Source organism: Ranitomeya imitator, chromosome 5 (assembly GCF_032444005.1).
Source record: "Ranitomeya imitator isolate aRanImi1 chromosome 5, aRanImi1.pri, whole genome shotgun sequence".
Lineage (NCBI taxonomy): Eukaryota > Metazoa > Chordata > Amphibia > Anura > Dendrobatidae > Ranitomeya > Ranitomeya imitator.
In genome coordinates, this window is record NC_091286.1 from 686683302 (window position 1) to 686697606 (window position 14305).

Genomic DNA, 14305 nt, shown 5'->3' on the forward strand with positions numbered 1-14305 from the left:
GACGGGCGGTCACCAGATACTGATGATGGAGGTGATGGGCGGTCACCAGATACTGATGATGGAGGTGATGGGCGGTCACCAGATACTGATGATGGGGGGGACGGGCGGTCACCAGATACTGATGATGGAGGAGACGGGCGGTCACCAGATACTGATGATGGAGGAGACGGGCGGTCACCAGATACTGATGATGGAGGAGACGGGCGGTCACCAGATACTGATGATGGAGGAGACGGGCGGTCACCAGATACTGATGATGGAGGAGACGGGCGGTCACCAGATACTGATGATGGAGGAGACGGGCGGTCACCAGATACTGATGATGGAGGAGACGGGCGGTCACCAGATACTGATGATGGAGGAGACGGGCGGTCACCAGATACTGATGATGGAGGAGACGGGCGGTCACCAGATACTGATGATGGAGGTGACGGGAGGTCACCAGATACTGATGATGGAGGAGACGGGCGGTCACCAGATACTGATGATGGAGGAGACGGGCAGTCACCAGATACTGATGATGGAGGAGACGGGCGGTCACCAGATACTGATGATGGAGGAGACGGGCGGTCACCAGATACTGATGATGGAGGAGACGGGCGGTCACCAGATACTGATGATGGAGGAGACGGGCGGTCACCAGATACTGATGATGGAGGAGACGGGCAGTCACCAGATACTGATGATGGAGGAGACGGGCGGTCACCAGATACTGATGATGGAGGAGACGGGCGGTCACCAGATACTGATGATGGAGGAGACGGGCAGTCACCAGATACTGATGATGGAGGAGACGGGCGGTCACCAGATACTGATGATGGAGGAGACGGGCAGTCACCAGATACTGATGATGGAGGAGACGGGCGGTCACCAGATACTGATGATGGAGGAGACGGGCAGTCACCAGATACTGATGATGGAGGAGACGGGCGGTCACCAGATACTGATGTATGGAGGAGACGGGCGGTCACCAGATACTGATGATGGAGGAGACAGTGGTCACCAGATACTGATGATGGAGGTGATGGGCGGTCACCAGATACTGATGATGGAGGAGACGGGCGGTCACCAGATACTGATGATGGAGGAGATGGGCGGTCACCAGATACTGATGATGGAGGAGACGGGCGGTCACCAGATACTGATGATGGAGGTGACGGGCGGTCACCAGATACTGATGATGGAGGTGATGGGCGGTCAGTAGATACTGATGATGGAGACGGGCGGTCACCAGATACTGATGATGGAGGAGACGGGTGGTCACCAGATACTGATGATGGAGGTGATGGGCGGTCACCAGATACTGATGATGGAGGTGATGGGCGGTCAGTAGATACTGATGATGGAGACGGGCGGTCACCAGATACTGATGATGGAGGAGACGGGCGGTCACCAGATACTGATGATGGAGGTGACGGGCGATCACCAGATACTGATGATGGAGGGGACGGGTGGTCACCAGATACTGATGATGGAGGTGACGGGCGGTCACCAGATACTGATGATGGAGGTGACGGGCGGTCACCAGATTCTGTTGGGATTTAGATTTCTCTTTTGATCAGTCACTTTACATTTTGTTAATTGACAAAAATAATAAAAAAAACAATTGATAAAAACTATTAACATTTCCATTTTTGAAAGCTTCTTACTTTCCAGCATTTTTCCACCTCTTGGTTAAACTTTTTCACAGCACTGTAAATGTAAAAATAAAAAACATATAAAATAATAAAAGGAAAAAATAAACATAATAATATTATCTATCCTCCGATGCCAATAATGACCAGGTCTCTCTGCCTATTGTCCTTCATTTTCCCTTTTTCCTCCTCTGGTTGGACAGGCATGTGACCGCAGCAGGCAATCATTGCCAGTAGCCGTGACCAATGCACCAGAACTGATTATCTGCAGCGGTCACATGTCAGTCTGGCCGGACTGGCTCTGTGCATCCTGTCCCGGTTACAGGGGTGGTGAGTTGGTAAGGTGAACATGACTTATCTTTGTATTATAGAGCTTTCTTCATGGACAACCCCTCCAAGGACTTGGATTTCTCCTGATCTTACCTCAATGATATATTCATCGACTTCACTTTCTATGTCGAATCGCTTGACTGGGACCAGTGGTGGAACCTCTTGGATAATATTTAAAGTCATGGCTTCCTTGGGTGATTTTATACTCCTCTTCTTCCAATTATTTAACATTGAGTCTACTTTATCGCCAGAACTCCGGGAATCTGGTGATTTTTGCTCCATGGATGCAATAAAGTCAACTCTTTGCTCGTCATCGCTGTTGAGTTTTTCCTGCAAAATAACGTTTTGAGCAGCAGAATCTTGAGGACTTCTCTTTTCTCCTCCCGGATCTCGCGGTGGAGGCTTCTTCACTGATGGATCCTTACGGATTACAGCGTATAAAGGTTCAGGAACCACTTTACGACCTTCATCCTTCGTGACTTCATGACCTTGAAGCTCTGGTGTAGTCTCCGGGGTTGATGAAGATTCTTTCAGTGTATCTGCCGATTCATATAATGGATTTATCCGGTCCAGGTTCTGTGGTTCTAGGTTTTCCAGCGCTCTCATAGTATTGGACTTGGAGATGTTCGTCTCGTTTTGTTCGTCTGTGTTTGGAAAGAAAAAAATGGATGTCAGCAGAGTTGAACCTACCGGGCTCCCTCAGAAAACAGGTCTTTATCTACGGACCTTAGTCGTCAGATACGCCCTTTCCTTAGGATCTCCGTAAATCTGATACATCTTTAGAAGTTTTTTTTTATTTCTCAGAAACGAGATTTCCAAACCTATTCACTTTTTTAGCCTCATCCCAAGAACTTGGCCATGTGGGGGGAAAAGTAGCAAATGCCCATGATGATTAGAACAGCCAAAAATGGCGTGTAAAATTTTGACCAAAATTTTGGAAAATAAGGATAATGGTCAAGAGCACGGTGTCCAGTTTTAGAAGACCACAGCCCAACCCAAGGATTTGCAAATTGTCTCAATGACGGGGATTGACGTCAGCATTTCTTCCGGTGCGTCCTACCAATGGGTTGAAGGCAACCTGCCGCGCAGTCGCCTAACCTCCACGATATGAGCCAGTACCTATGAAAAATACAACTTTGACTCTGACCAGATCTGGGTAGAGGAGATTATGATTCTCATGGAGGAGATCCAGCTAGGGAAGGGAGTCTTATGGGCAATGCTGCATGGGAAAAAACATGCAAATTAGCTCTTCTTCAGTAGGAAGAACGATGTCTACCCTGTAAGTCAATGCTAGATCCATGGTGGCACCTTGCACCATGAGTGGTGGCTCATCTGTTGGCGGAAGAGTTGTGCAAATTAACTTAACAGGATCTCGTCCGTTGGCCTCGTCAATAAACTGTGGACACTGAACAGGAGCCCTGAGATTCGCATCCTAATTCCTCAGCTTTTTCTTTAATTAGCATGATGTCATTTTTGCGGCGAAACAGACATGTGACGTTTCGCCAGGCCGGCTAATCGAAGTATATGCCATCGGGTAAGACTTGATTCTCATGGCTCCCATTGCATTAGGGAATTTTTTTTCCTAATTTCCGCCTGTTTTTTTCATTGGCGTCGTCTTCTCCTTTTTATAATCTATTCCATAGGGTGCACCTATTTATGTGTACGCCATCAAGAATGGGGTTTGCGTCCAAAATGTCTCGCCTTATTCATTATTTCAAACTTTTTGAAAAGTTGGACTTTTTTTTTTTGCCAAATGCACCTCGATCCCCACACCTGCAGCGATTTTATGTAGGGCAGAATTTTTCTTGTACAAATTATTGCAAAAAGCGCAAATATTTTGAGCTAAAAAAAAAAGTTACGTAAAAATGCAAAAGACAATAATAAAGATCATTTTGAGTTTGCGCTAAATTTATGAACCACGTGTGCCGCTTTGAAGAAACTTGTGCAAAAACACCAAATGACGAGAAAAAGAAGAAAAATGTAAAGAAAAAAAATGGAGATGAAGAATTGGGGACTGTAAGTTTATCGCACGACGGATTACATTAATCTCTCAGCTTTATTAAGTTTGTTTCATGTTAATGTTCCCATTAGTTGCCAACAAGCAGAAATCTTGAAACACAAAGGACCCAATTCAGTATTGCATTTGTATTGTTTTTTAGACTTGTTAGTGTTTATTATTATTATTATTATTATTATTATTATTATTTTATTTGTATATTATTGTTATTAATAATAAGATAAAAATATGCTAATAGCAATAATAATGGCAATAATAATAAACACTAAGCAGGTCTAAATAGTAATAATAATAATAAAATATATAATATTATTAATATTTAAACAGTAGACCCCCTTAGTGTATTATATATATACTAGATGGTGGCCTGATTCGGGTATTCTAGAATATGCATGTCCACGTAGTATATTGCCCAGCCACGTAGTATATTGCCTAGTCACGTAGTATATTGCCCAGCCACGTAGTATATTGCCCGGCCACGTAGTATATTGCCCAGCCACGTAGTATATTGCCCAGCCACGTAGTATATTGCCCAGCCACGTAGTATATTGCCCAGCCACGTAGTATATTGCCCAGCCACGTAGTATATTGCCCAGCCACGTAGTATATTGCCCAGCCACGTAGTATATTGCCCAGCCAAGTAGTATACAGCACAGAGGCACGTAGTATATTGCACAGTCACGTAGTATATTGCCCATCCACGTAGTATATTGCCCAGTCACGTAGTATATTGCCCAGCCACGTAGTATATTGCCCAGCCACGTAGTATATTGCCCAGCCACGTAGTATATTGCCCAGCCACGTAGTATATTGCCCAGCCACGTAGTATATTGCACAGTCACGTAGTATATTGCCCAGTCACGTAGTATATTGCCCAGCCACGTAGTATATTGCCCAGCCACGTAGTATATTGCCCAGCCACGTAGTATATTGCACAGTCACGTAGTATATTGCCCAGCCACGTAGTATATTGCAGTCACGTAGTATATTGCCCAGCCACGTAGTATTTTGCCCAGCCACATAGTATATTGCACAGTCACGTAGTATATTGCCCAGCCACGTAGCATATTGCCCAGTCACGTAGTATATTGCCCAGCCACGTAGTATATTGCCCAGCCACGTAGTATATTGCACAGTCACGTAGTATATTGCCCAGTCACGTAGTATATTGCCCAGTCACGTAGTATATTGCACAGTCACGTAGTATATTGCTCAGCCACGTAGTATATTGCCCAGCCACGTAGTATATTGCCCAGCCACGTAGTGTATTGCCCAGCCACGTAGTATATTGCCCAGTCATGTAGTATATTGCCCAGTCACGTAGTATATTGCACAGTCACGTAGTATATTGCCCAGTCACGTAGTATATTGCACAGTCACGTAGTATATTGCCCAGTCACGTAGTATATTGCCCAGTCATGTAGTATATTGCCCAGTCACGTAGTATATTGCACAGTCACGTAGTATATTGCCCAGCCACGTAGTATATTGCCCAGCCACGTAGTATATAGCACAGTCACGTAGTATATTGCCCAGTCACGTAGTATATTGCAGTCACGTAGTATATTGCCCAGCCACGTAGTGTATTGCCCAGCCACGTAGTATATTGCCCAGCCACATAGTATATTGCACAGTCACGTAGTATATTGCCCAGCCACGTAGCATATTGCCCAGTCACGTAGTATATTGCCCAGCCACGTAGTATATTGCCCAGTCACGTACTATATTGCCCAGCCACGTAGTATATTGCACAGTCACGTAGTATAGTGCCCAGTCACGCAGTATATTGCCCAGTCACGTAGTATATTGCACAGTCACGTAGTATATTGCTCAGCCACGTAGTATATTGCCCAGCCACGTAGTATATTGCCCAGCCACGTAGTGTATTGCCCAGCCACGTAGTATATTGCCCAGTCATGTAGTATATTGCCCAGTCACGTAGTATATTGCACAGTCACGTAGTATATTGCCCAGTCACGTAGTATATTGCACAGTCACGTAGTATATTGCCCAGTCACGTAGTATATTGCACAGTCACGTAGTATATTGCCCAGCCACGTAGTATATTGCCCAGCCACGTAGTATATAGCACAGTCACGTAGTATATTGCCCAGTCACGTAGTATATTGCAGTCACGTAGTATATTGCCCAGCCACGTAGTATTTTGCCCAGCCACGTAGTATATTGCCCAGTCACGTACTATATTGCCCAGCCACATAGTATATTGCACAGTCACGTAGTATATTGCCCAGCCACGTAGCATATTGCCCAGTCACGTAGTATATTGCCCAGCCACGTAGTATATTGCCCAGCCACGTAGTATATTGCACAGTCACGTAGTATATTGCCCAGCCACGTAGTATATTGCCCAGCCACGTAGTATATTGCCCAGCCACGTAGTAAATTGCCCAGTCACGTACTATATTGCCCAGCCAGATAGTATATTGCACAGTCACGTAGTATATTGCCCAGTCACGTACTATATTGCCCAGCCACGTAGTATATTGCCCAGCCACATAGTATATTGCACAGTCACGTAGTATATTGCCCAGCCACGTAGTATATTGCAGTCACGTAGTATATTGCCCAGCCACGTAGTATATTGCCCAGCTACGTAGTATATTGCCCAGCCACGTAGTATATTGCACAGTCACGTAGTATATTGCCCAGTCACGTAGTATATTGCCCAGTCACGTAGTATATTGCAGTCACGTAGTATATTGCCCAGCCACGTAGTATATTGCCCAGCCACGTAGTATATTGCCCAGTCATGTAGTATATTGCCCAGCCACGTAGTATATTGCCCAGCCACGTAGTATATTGCACAGTCACGTAGTATATTGCCCAGTCACGTAGTATATTGCCCAGTCACGTAGTATATTGCACAGTCACGTAGTATATTGCCCAGTCACGTAGTATATTGCACAGTCACGTAGTATATTGCCCAGCCACGTAGTATATTGCCCAGCCACGTAGTATATTGCACAGTCACGTAGTATATTGCCCAGCCACGTAGTATATTGCCCAGCCACGTAGTATATTGCCCAGCCACGTAGTAAATTGCCCAGTCACGTACTATATTGCCCAGCCAGATAGTATATTGCCCAGCCACGTAGTATATTGCCCAGCCACATAGTATATTGCACAGTCACGTAGTATATTGCCCAGCCACGTAGTATATTGCAGTCACGTAGTATATTGCCCAGCCACGTAGTATATTGCCCAGCTACGTAGTATATTGCCCAGCCACGTAGTATATTGCACAGTCACGTAGTATATTGCCCAGTCACGTAGTATATTGCCCAGTCACGTAGTATATTGCAGTCACGTAGTATATTGCCCAGCCACGTAGTATATTGCCCAGCCACGTAGTATATTGCCCAGTCATGTAGTATATTGCCCAGCCACGTAGTATATTGCCCAGCCACGTAGTATATTGCACAGTCACGTAGTATATTGCCCAGTCACGTAGTATATTGCCCAGTCACGTAGTATATTGCACAGTCACGTAGTATATTGCCCAGTCACGTAGTATATTGCACAGTCACGTAGTATATTGCCCAGCCACGTAGTATATTGCCCAGTCACGTAGTATATTGCCCAGTCACGTAGTATATTGCACAGTCACGTAGTATATTGCTCAGCCACGTAGTATATTGCCCAGCCACGTAGTATATTGCCCAGCCACGTAGTGTATTGCCCAGCCACGTAGTATATTGCCCAGTCACGTAGTATATTGCCCAGTCACGTAGTATATTGCACAGTCACATAGTATATTGCCCAGTCACGTAGTATATTGCCCAACCACTTAGTATATTGCCCAGCCACATAGTATATTGCCCAGTCACGTAGTATATTGCCCAGTCACGTAGTATATTGCCCAACCACATAGTATATTGCCCAGCCACATAGTATATTGCCCAGTCACGTAGTATATTGCCCAACCACATAGTATATTGCCCAGTCACGTAGTATATTGCACAGCCACGTAGTATATTGCCCAACCACATAGTATATTGCCCAGCCACATAGTATATTGCCCAGTCACGTAGTATATTGCCCAACCACATAGTATATTGCCCAGCCACGTAGTATATTGCCCAGTCACGTAGTATATTGCCCAGCCACGTAGTATATTGCCCAGTCACGTAGTATATTGCCCAGTCACGTAGTATATTGCCCAGTCACGTAGTATATTGCCCAGCCACATAGAATATTGCCCAGTCACGTAGTATATTGCCCAGCCACATAGAATATTGCCCAGTCACGTAGTATATTGCCTAGTCACGTAGTATATTGCCCAGCACAAAAAAAAATAAACATATACTCACCTTCCGAAGGCCCGTTGGAAGTCCTGCTATACTCACCATCCGCCGCCTTTGCCGCTCCTCACCACGCTCCCGGGATCGCTCCATTGCAAGCAGCAGCTTCCGGTCCCAGGGCTGGTATGAGCAAGACCTATGATGACGTCGCGTGTCGCACACCAGCCCTGGGAACGGAAGCTGCCGCTTGCAATGGAGCGATCCCGGGAGCGTGGTGAGGAGCGGCAAAGGCGGCGGATGGCGAGTATAGCAGGTTTTTTTAATTATTATTATTTTTAACATGACATATTTTTACTATTGATGCTGCATAGGCATCATCAATAGTAAATAGTTGGGGACACACAGGGTTAATAGCAGCGGTAACAGAGTGCGTTACACAGCGGGCCGTTACCGCTGCCATTAACCCTGTGTGAGCGGTGAGTGGACGGGATTATGGAGCGGGCGCCGGACAGTGAGTGCAGGGGAGTAGGGGAGGGACTAATAGAACTGTGCCCGTCGCTGATTGGTCGCGGCAGCCATGACAGGCAGCTGCCGAGACCAATCAGCAAATGAATAACCGTGACAGAAGGACAGACAGACAGAAGTGACCCTTAGACAATTATATATATATAGATAGGGAGAGAGAGAGGGAAATAAGTACCGCATACACTCGAGTATAAGCCGACCCCCCCTAATTTTGCCACAAAAAACTGGGAAAACTCAATGACTCGAGTATAAGCCTAGGGTGGGAAATGCAGCAGCTACCGGTAAATGTCAAAAGTAAAAATAGATATCAATAAAAGTAAAATTAATTGAGACATCAGTAGGTTAAGTGTTTTTGAATATCCATATTGAATCAGGAGCCCCATATAATGCTCCATACAGTTTATGATGGGCCCATAAGATGCTCCATATTAAAATATGCCCCATATAATGCTGCACAAATGCTGATTATGGCCCCATAAGATGCTCCATAGACTATTATGTCCCATATGCTGTTGCTGCAATTAAAAAATAAAAAAATAAAAAAATGACATACTCACCTCTCGTTGCTCAGGCCCCCAGCACTTGCTATAGTCACCTTTCCCCGTTCCACCACCGGGCGCCGCTGTGTCTTCCCCGTCCTCCGCACTGATGCTCAGTCAGAGGGCGAGCACTAACCGCGTCATCGCGCCCTCTGACCTGAGCGTCACAGACAGATGACGAGGAAGACGGCGCCCAGCGGTGGAACGAGGACAGGTGAATATCTCCGTGCTCCCCCTCCCCATTATACTCACCTGCTCCGTGCGCGGTCCCTGGCAGCTTCCCTGATGGACTCTCCGGGCGCGGCAGCTCTTTCAGCTTTGAGCGGTCACATGGTACCGCTCATTACAGTAATGAATATGCAGCTCCACCCCTATGGGAGTGGAGTCGCATCAATATTCATTACTGTAATGAGCGGTACCATGTGACCGCTCAACGCTGGAAGAAGCTGTCAGTGCCCAGAGACCATCGGAGATGCAGGGACCTCACCAGGAGCAGGTGAGTATGTGACAGCCACCACTGCCCCTCCCCCGCCGACCCCCTGGGACAATGACTCGAGTATAAGCCGAGAGGGGCACTTTCAGCCTAAAAAAAATCTTGGCTTATACTTGAGTATATACGGTATTTGATACTCTGCCGATTTTGCAAGTTTCCACCTACAAAGATTGGAGAGGTCTGTAATTTTTATCGAAGTTACATTGCACCTGTGAGAGACAGAATCTAAAAATAAAAACCGGAGAATAACATTGTAGGATTTTTACATAATTAATTTGCATTTTATTGCATGAAATAAGTATTTGATCACCGACCAACCAGCAAGAATTCTGCCTCTCACAGACCTGTTAGTTTTCCTGTAAGAAGCCTCCCACTCTGCGCTCATTACCTGTATTAATTGCACCTGTCTGATCTCGTTACCTGTATAAAAGACACCTGTCCACATACTCAATCACACACCAACCTCTCCACCATGGCCAAGACCAAAGAGCTGTCTAAGGACACCTGGGACAAAATTGCAGACCTAAAGAAGGCTGGGATGGGCTACAGGAAAATAGGCAAGCAGCTTGGTGAGAAGGCAACAATGTTGGCACAATTATTAGAAAATGGAAGAAACACAAGATGACTGTCAATCTTCCTCGGTCTGGGACTCTGCAAGATCTCGCATCATGGGGTAAAGATGATTCTGAGAAATGTCAAGAATCAGCCCAGAACTACACGGGAGGATCTGATCTATGACCTGAAGAGAGCTGAGACCACAGTCTCTAACATTACCATTAGTAACACTACACCATCATGGACTAAAATCCTGCAGGGCACGCAAGGTCCCCTGCTCACACCAGCACATGTCCAGGCCCATTTGATGTTGCCCAATGATCATCTGGATGATACAGTGGCGGCATGGGAGAAGGTCATGGGGTCAGTTGAGACCAAAATAGAACTTTCTAGTATCAAAACCACCCGCCGTCTTTGGAAGAAGAAGGAGGATGAGTACAACCTCAAGAACACCATCCAAACTGTGAAGCATGGTGGAGGAAACATCATAGTTTGGAGGTGCTTTTCTGGAAAGGGGACCGGACGACTGCACCGTATTGAAGGGAGGATGGATGGGGTCAGGTATCGCGAGATTTTGGCCAACAACCTTCTTCACTCAGTAAGAGCATTGAAGATGGGCCATGGATGGATCTTACAGCATGACAATGACCCAAACAACACAGCCAGGGCAACTAAGGAGGGGCTCCATAAGAAGCATTTCAAGGTCCTGGAGTTTTCAGACCTGAAACCCAATGGAAAATCTTTGAAGGGTGCGGAAACTCAATGTTGTCCAGCGACAGCCCCGAAACCTAAAAGATCTGGAGAAGATCTGTATGGAGGAGGGGGCCAAAATCCCTGCTGCAGTGTGTGCAAACCTGGTCAAGAACTACAGAAAACGTCCGACCTCTGTAACTGCAAACAAAGGTTTCTGCACCAAATATTAAGTTCTGTTTTTCTACTGGATCAAATACTTTTTTTCGTGCAGTAAAATGCAAATTAATTATGTAAAAATCCTACAATGTGATTTTCTGGATTTTATTTTTAGGGCTCATACTAACTTGGGATCATAGGAATACATGCGGCCGCACGCTCCGCTCCTGAGTGCCAGGTGCAGAGCCGGGTATTGACATGCGAGACTCATGCGAGTTTCTCACAAGTGAGTATGAGCCCTTAGATTCTGTCTCTCACAGGTAAAGTGTACCTATGATAAAACCTGCAAAATCTGTCGACACGGTAGCTCAGTGGTTAGCACTGTACGGTGGCTCAGTGGTTAGCACTGTACGTTGGCTCAATGGTTAGCACTGTATTGTGGCTCAGTGGTTATCACTGTAAGGTGGCTCAGTGGTTAGCACTGTAAGGTGGCTCAGTGGTTAGCACTGTAAGGTGGCTCAGTGGTTAGCACTGTATGGTGGCTCAGTGGTTATCATTGTACAGTGGCTCAGTGGTTATCACTGTAAGGTGGCTCAGTGGTTATCACTGTAAGGTGGCTTACTGGTTAGCACTGTATGGTGGCTCAGTGGTTATCATTGTACAGTGGCTGAGTGGTTATCATTGTACAGTGGCTCAGTGGTTATCACTGTATGGTGGCTCAGTGGTTATCACTGTAAGGTGGCTTACTGGTTAGCACTGTACAGTGGCTCAGTGGTTATCATTGTATGGTGGCTCAGTGGTTATCACTGTAAGGTGGCTTAGTGGTTAGCACTGTAAGGTGGCTCAGTGGTTAGCACTGTAAGGTGGCTCAGTGGTTAGCACTGTATGGTGGCTCAGTGGTTATCATTGTACAGTGGCTCAGTGGTTATCACTGTAAGGTGGCTCAGTGGTTATCACTGTAAGGTGGCTTACTGGTTAGCACTGTATGGTGGCTCAGTGGTTATCATTGTACAGTGGCTCAGTGGTTATCATTGTACAGTGGCTCAGTGGTTATCACTGTATGGTGGCTCAGTGGTTATCACTGTAAGGTGGCTTACTGGTTAGCACTGTACAGTGGCTCAGTGGTTATCATTGTATGGTGGCTCAGTGGTTATCACTGTAAGGTGGCTTACTGGTTAGCACTGTATGGTGGCTCAGTGGTTATCATTGTACAGTGGCTCAGTGGTTATCATTGTACAGTGGCTCAGTGGTTATCACTGTATGGTGGCTCAGTGGTTATCACTGTAAGGTGGCTTACTGGTTAGCACTGTACAGTGGCTCAGTGGTTATCACTGTATGGTGGCTCAGTGGTTATCACTGTAAGGTGGCTTAGTGGTTAGCACTGTAAGGTGGCTCAGTGGTTAGCACTGTAAGGTGGCGCAGTGGTTAGCACTGTACAGTGGCTCAGTGGTTATCATTGTATAGTGGCTCAGTGGTTATCACTGTATGGTGGCTCAGTGGATAGCACTGCAACCTTGCAGCGCTGGGGTCCTGGACTCAAATCCCACCTTGGACAACATCTGCAAGGAGTTTGTATGTTCTCCCCGTGTTTGCGTGCGTTTCCTCCGGGTTCTCCGGTTCCCTAACACATACTGATAGGGAATGTAGATTGTGAGCCCCATTGGGGACAGTGACGATAATGTCCGTACATCGCTGTGGAATATTCAGGACAGAAATAAAGACTTGTTTTTTTATTTTGCACAAAATTCATGAAACGTTTAATGAATTTGGTGCAAAAAAAAACCCAGCAAATACCAGAAAAAAAATTTAAAAAAAAGAAAGAATGGCGTAAATAAACCCCCAGAAATGATGAGTAGGAGGCAAAGTCTATCACCGGGTGTAACACTCACTGCTCGGGGCAGGGTTCTGACGCGTTTCGGTCAGTGGTTCCTGCAGCTCTCGCACGCTGTCATACAGCGGATCCTCCGGGGCAGGTGCAGCGGCCCGTGTGCTCTCCGGAGGTGACGGAAGGTCTCTGTTCATTACATCCAGTGATGTCTGATCCGAGTCGGAGGGTTTTCCATTTGTCAGCCCGGACGACATCTTCTTCTTCTCCGTCTCTTTTTCTTCCGAAATTAATTCAGTTTCTACAGTGAGGAAAGAGAGAGACAATCATAAGAGTCTGACATTGTGCGTTACATCAAGGAGATGAAAACCAGTCCTGATAAAGTCCAGCTCTCACAGCTGCTGTTTGCTACAATGTATCAGAAATTCCAAGTGGAGGGGAAAAAAAATAAAAAAATAAATTAAATAAAAATTCCACCAGTTTTTCTTTTTTTTTACATTGTTCACACCTTGTCACTTTGTTTTACCAGTCAGTACAGTTCTGGGGAAACCAACGTGATATGTTTAATCAATGAAATAAAATAAAAACTTGAAAAACAAAAAGTTTAGGTTGTCGTATTCTGAGAACTGTAATTTTTTTGCTTTGCGAGCCGCCTTTTTTCATTGGGGATCTAAATATTTAATTTTAAAAAGGATAAACACACATTACAGCATCAACCCAAATACACCAGGACTCATTTCCAGCCCTTAGGACTGAATAATGAAGGTTCACAATAATTAACAGCAAGCAGAGAACTTGAAAACAGTGAAAAATTAACACAGAGTATATTAAAAAAATTCTACAAATAAATAAATATAATATATTGGGTAGATGCAGTCAGGTCACCGGGATGATGGATGATTCCAGCATCCGTTAATTTCTCATCATGTCTTGTATCACAGGATCTGAGAAAAAAAAACGAAACCTCAACAGATTCTTGGCTCCGACTCCTGATATTATCGAAGGTGAGAGCTCCAGTGCCAAAACCAGACTGCAAAAAAGGAAAAGTATCCTCCCCTGATGTGCTGGGACTCGCCGCGCCGTCCTCCTGTTATCACACGTCCACTATGTGCAGATACCTTCACCTGTACAGAAAAGGTGCAGCATATGGAAAGTGCTGCAGAAAGTGCAGCAGGGAGACTGTGCAGCACTGAAAAAGTGCTGCAAAAAAGTGTGACAGGGAAAAAGTGCAACACAGAAAAAGTGCTGTAAAAAGTGTGACAGGGAAAAAGTGCAA

The 14305-nt window shown here is 45.7% G+C and overlaps 1 protein-coding gene across 2 annotated transcripts in view; it reads right to left on the minus strand.

Moving 5' to 3' along the window:
- The window catches only part of LOC138638809 (muscle M-line assembly protein unc-89-like), a 108818-nt gene that overhangs the window by 12170 nt on the left and 82343 nt on the right, over positions 1 to 14305 (minus strand). For both annotated transcript variants that reach the window (XM_069728416.1, XM_069728415.1), the window contains exons 5-6: positions 13094 to 13330; positions 2058 to 2608 (exon numbers count right to left, since the gene is read on the minus strand). In XM_069728416.1, the coding sequence (XP_069584517.1) occupies positions 2058 to 2608; positions 13094 to 13330 (788 nt within the window). The remainder of the gene's footprint in view (positions 1 to 2057; positions 2609 to 13093; positions 13331 to 14305) is intronic.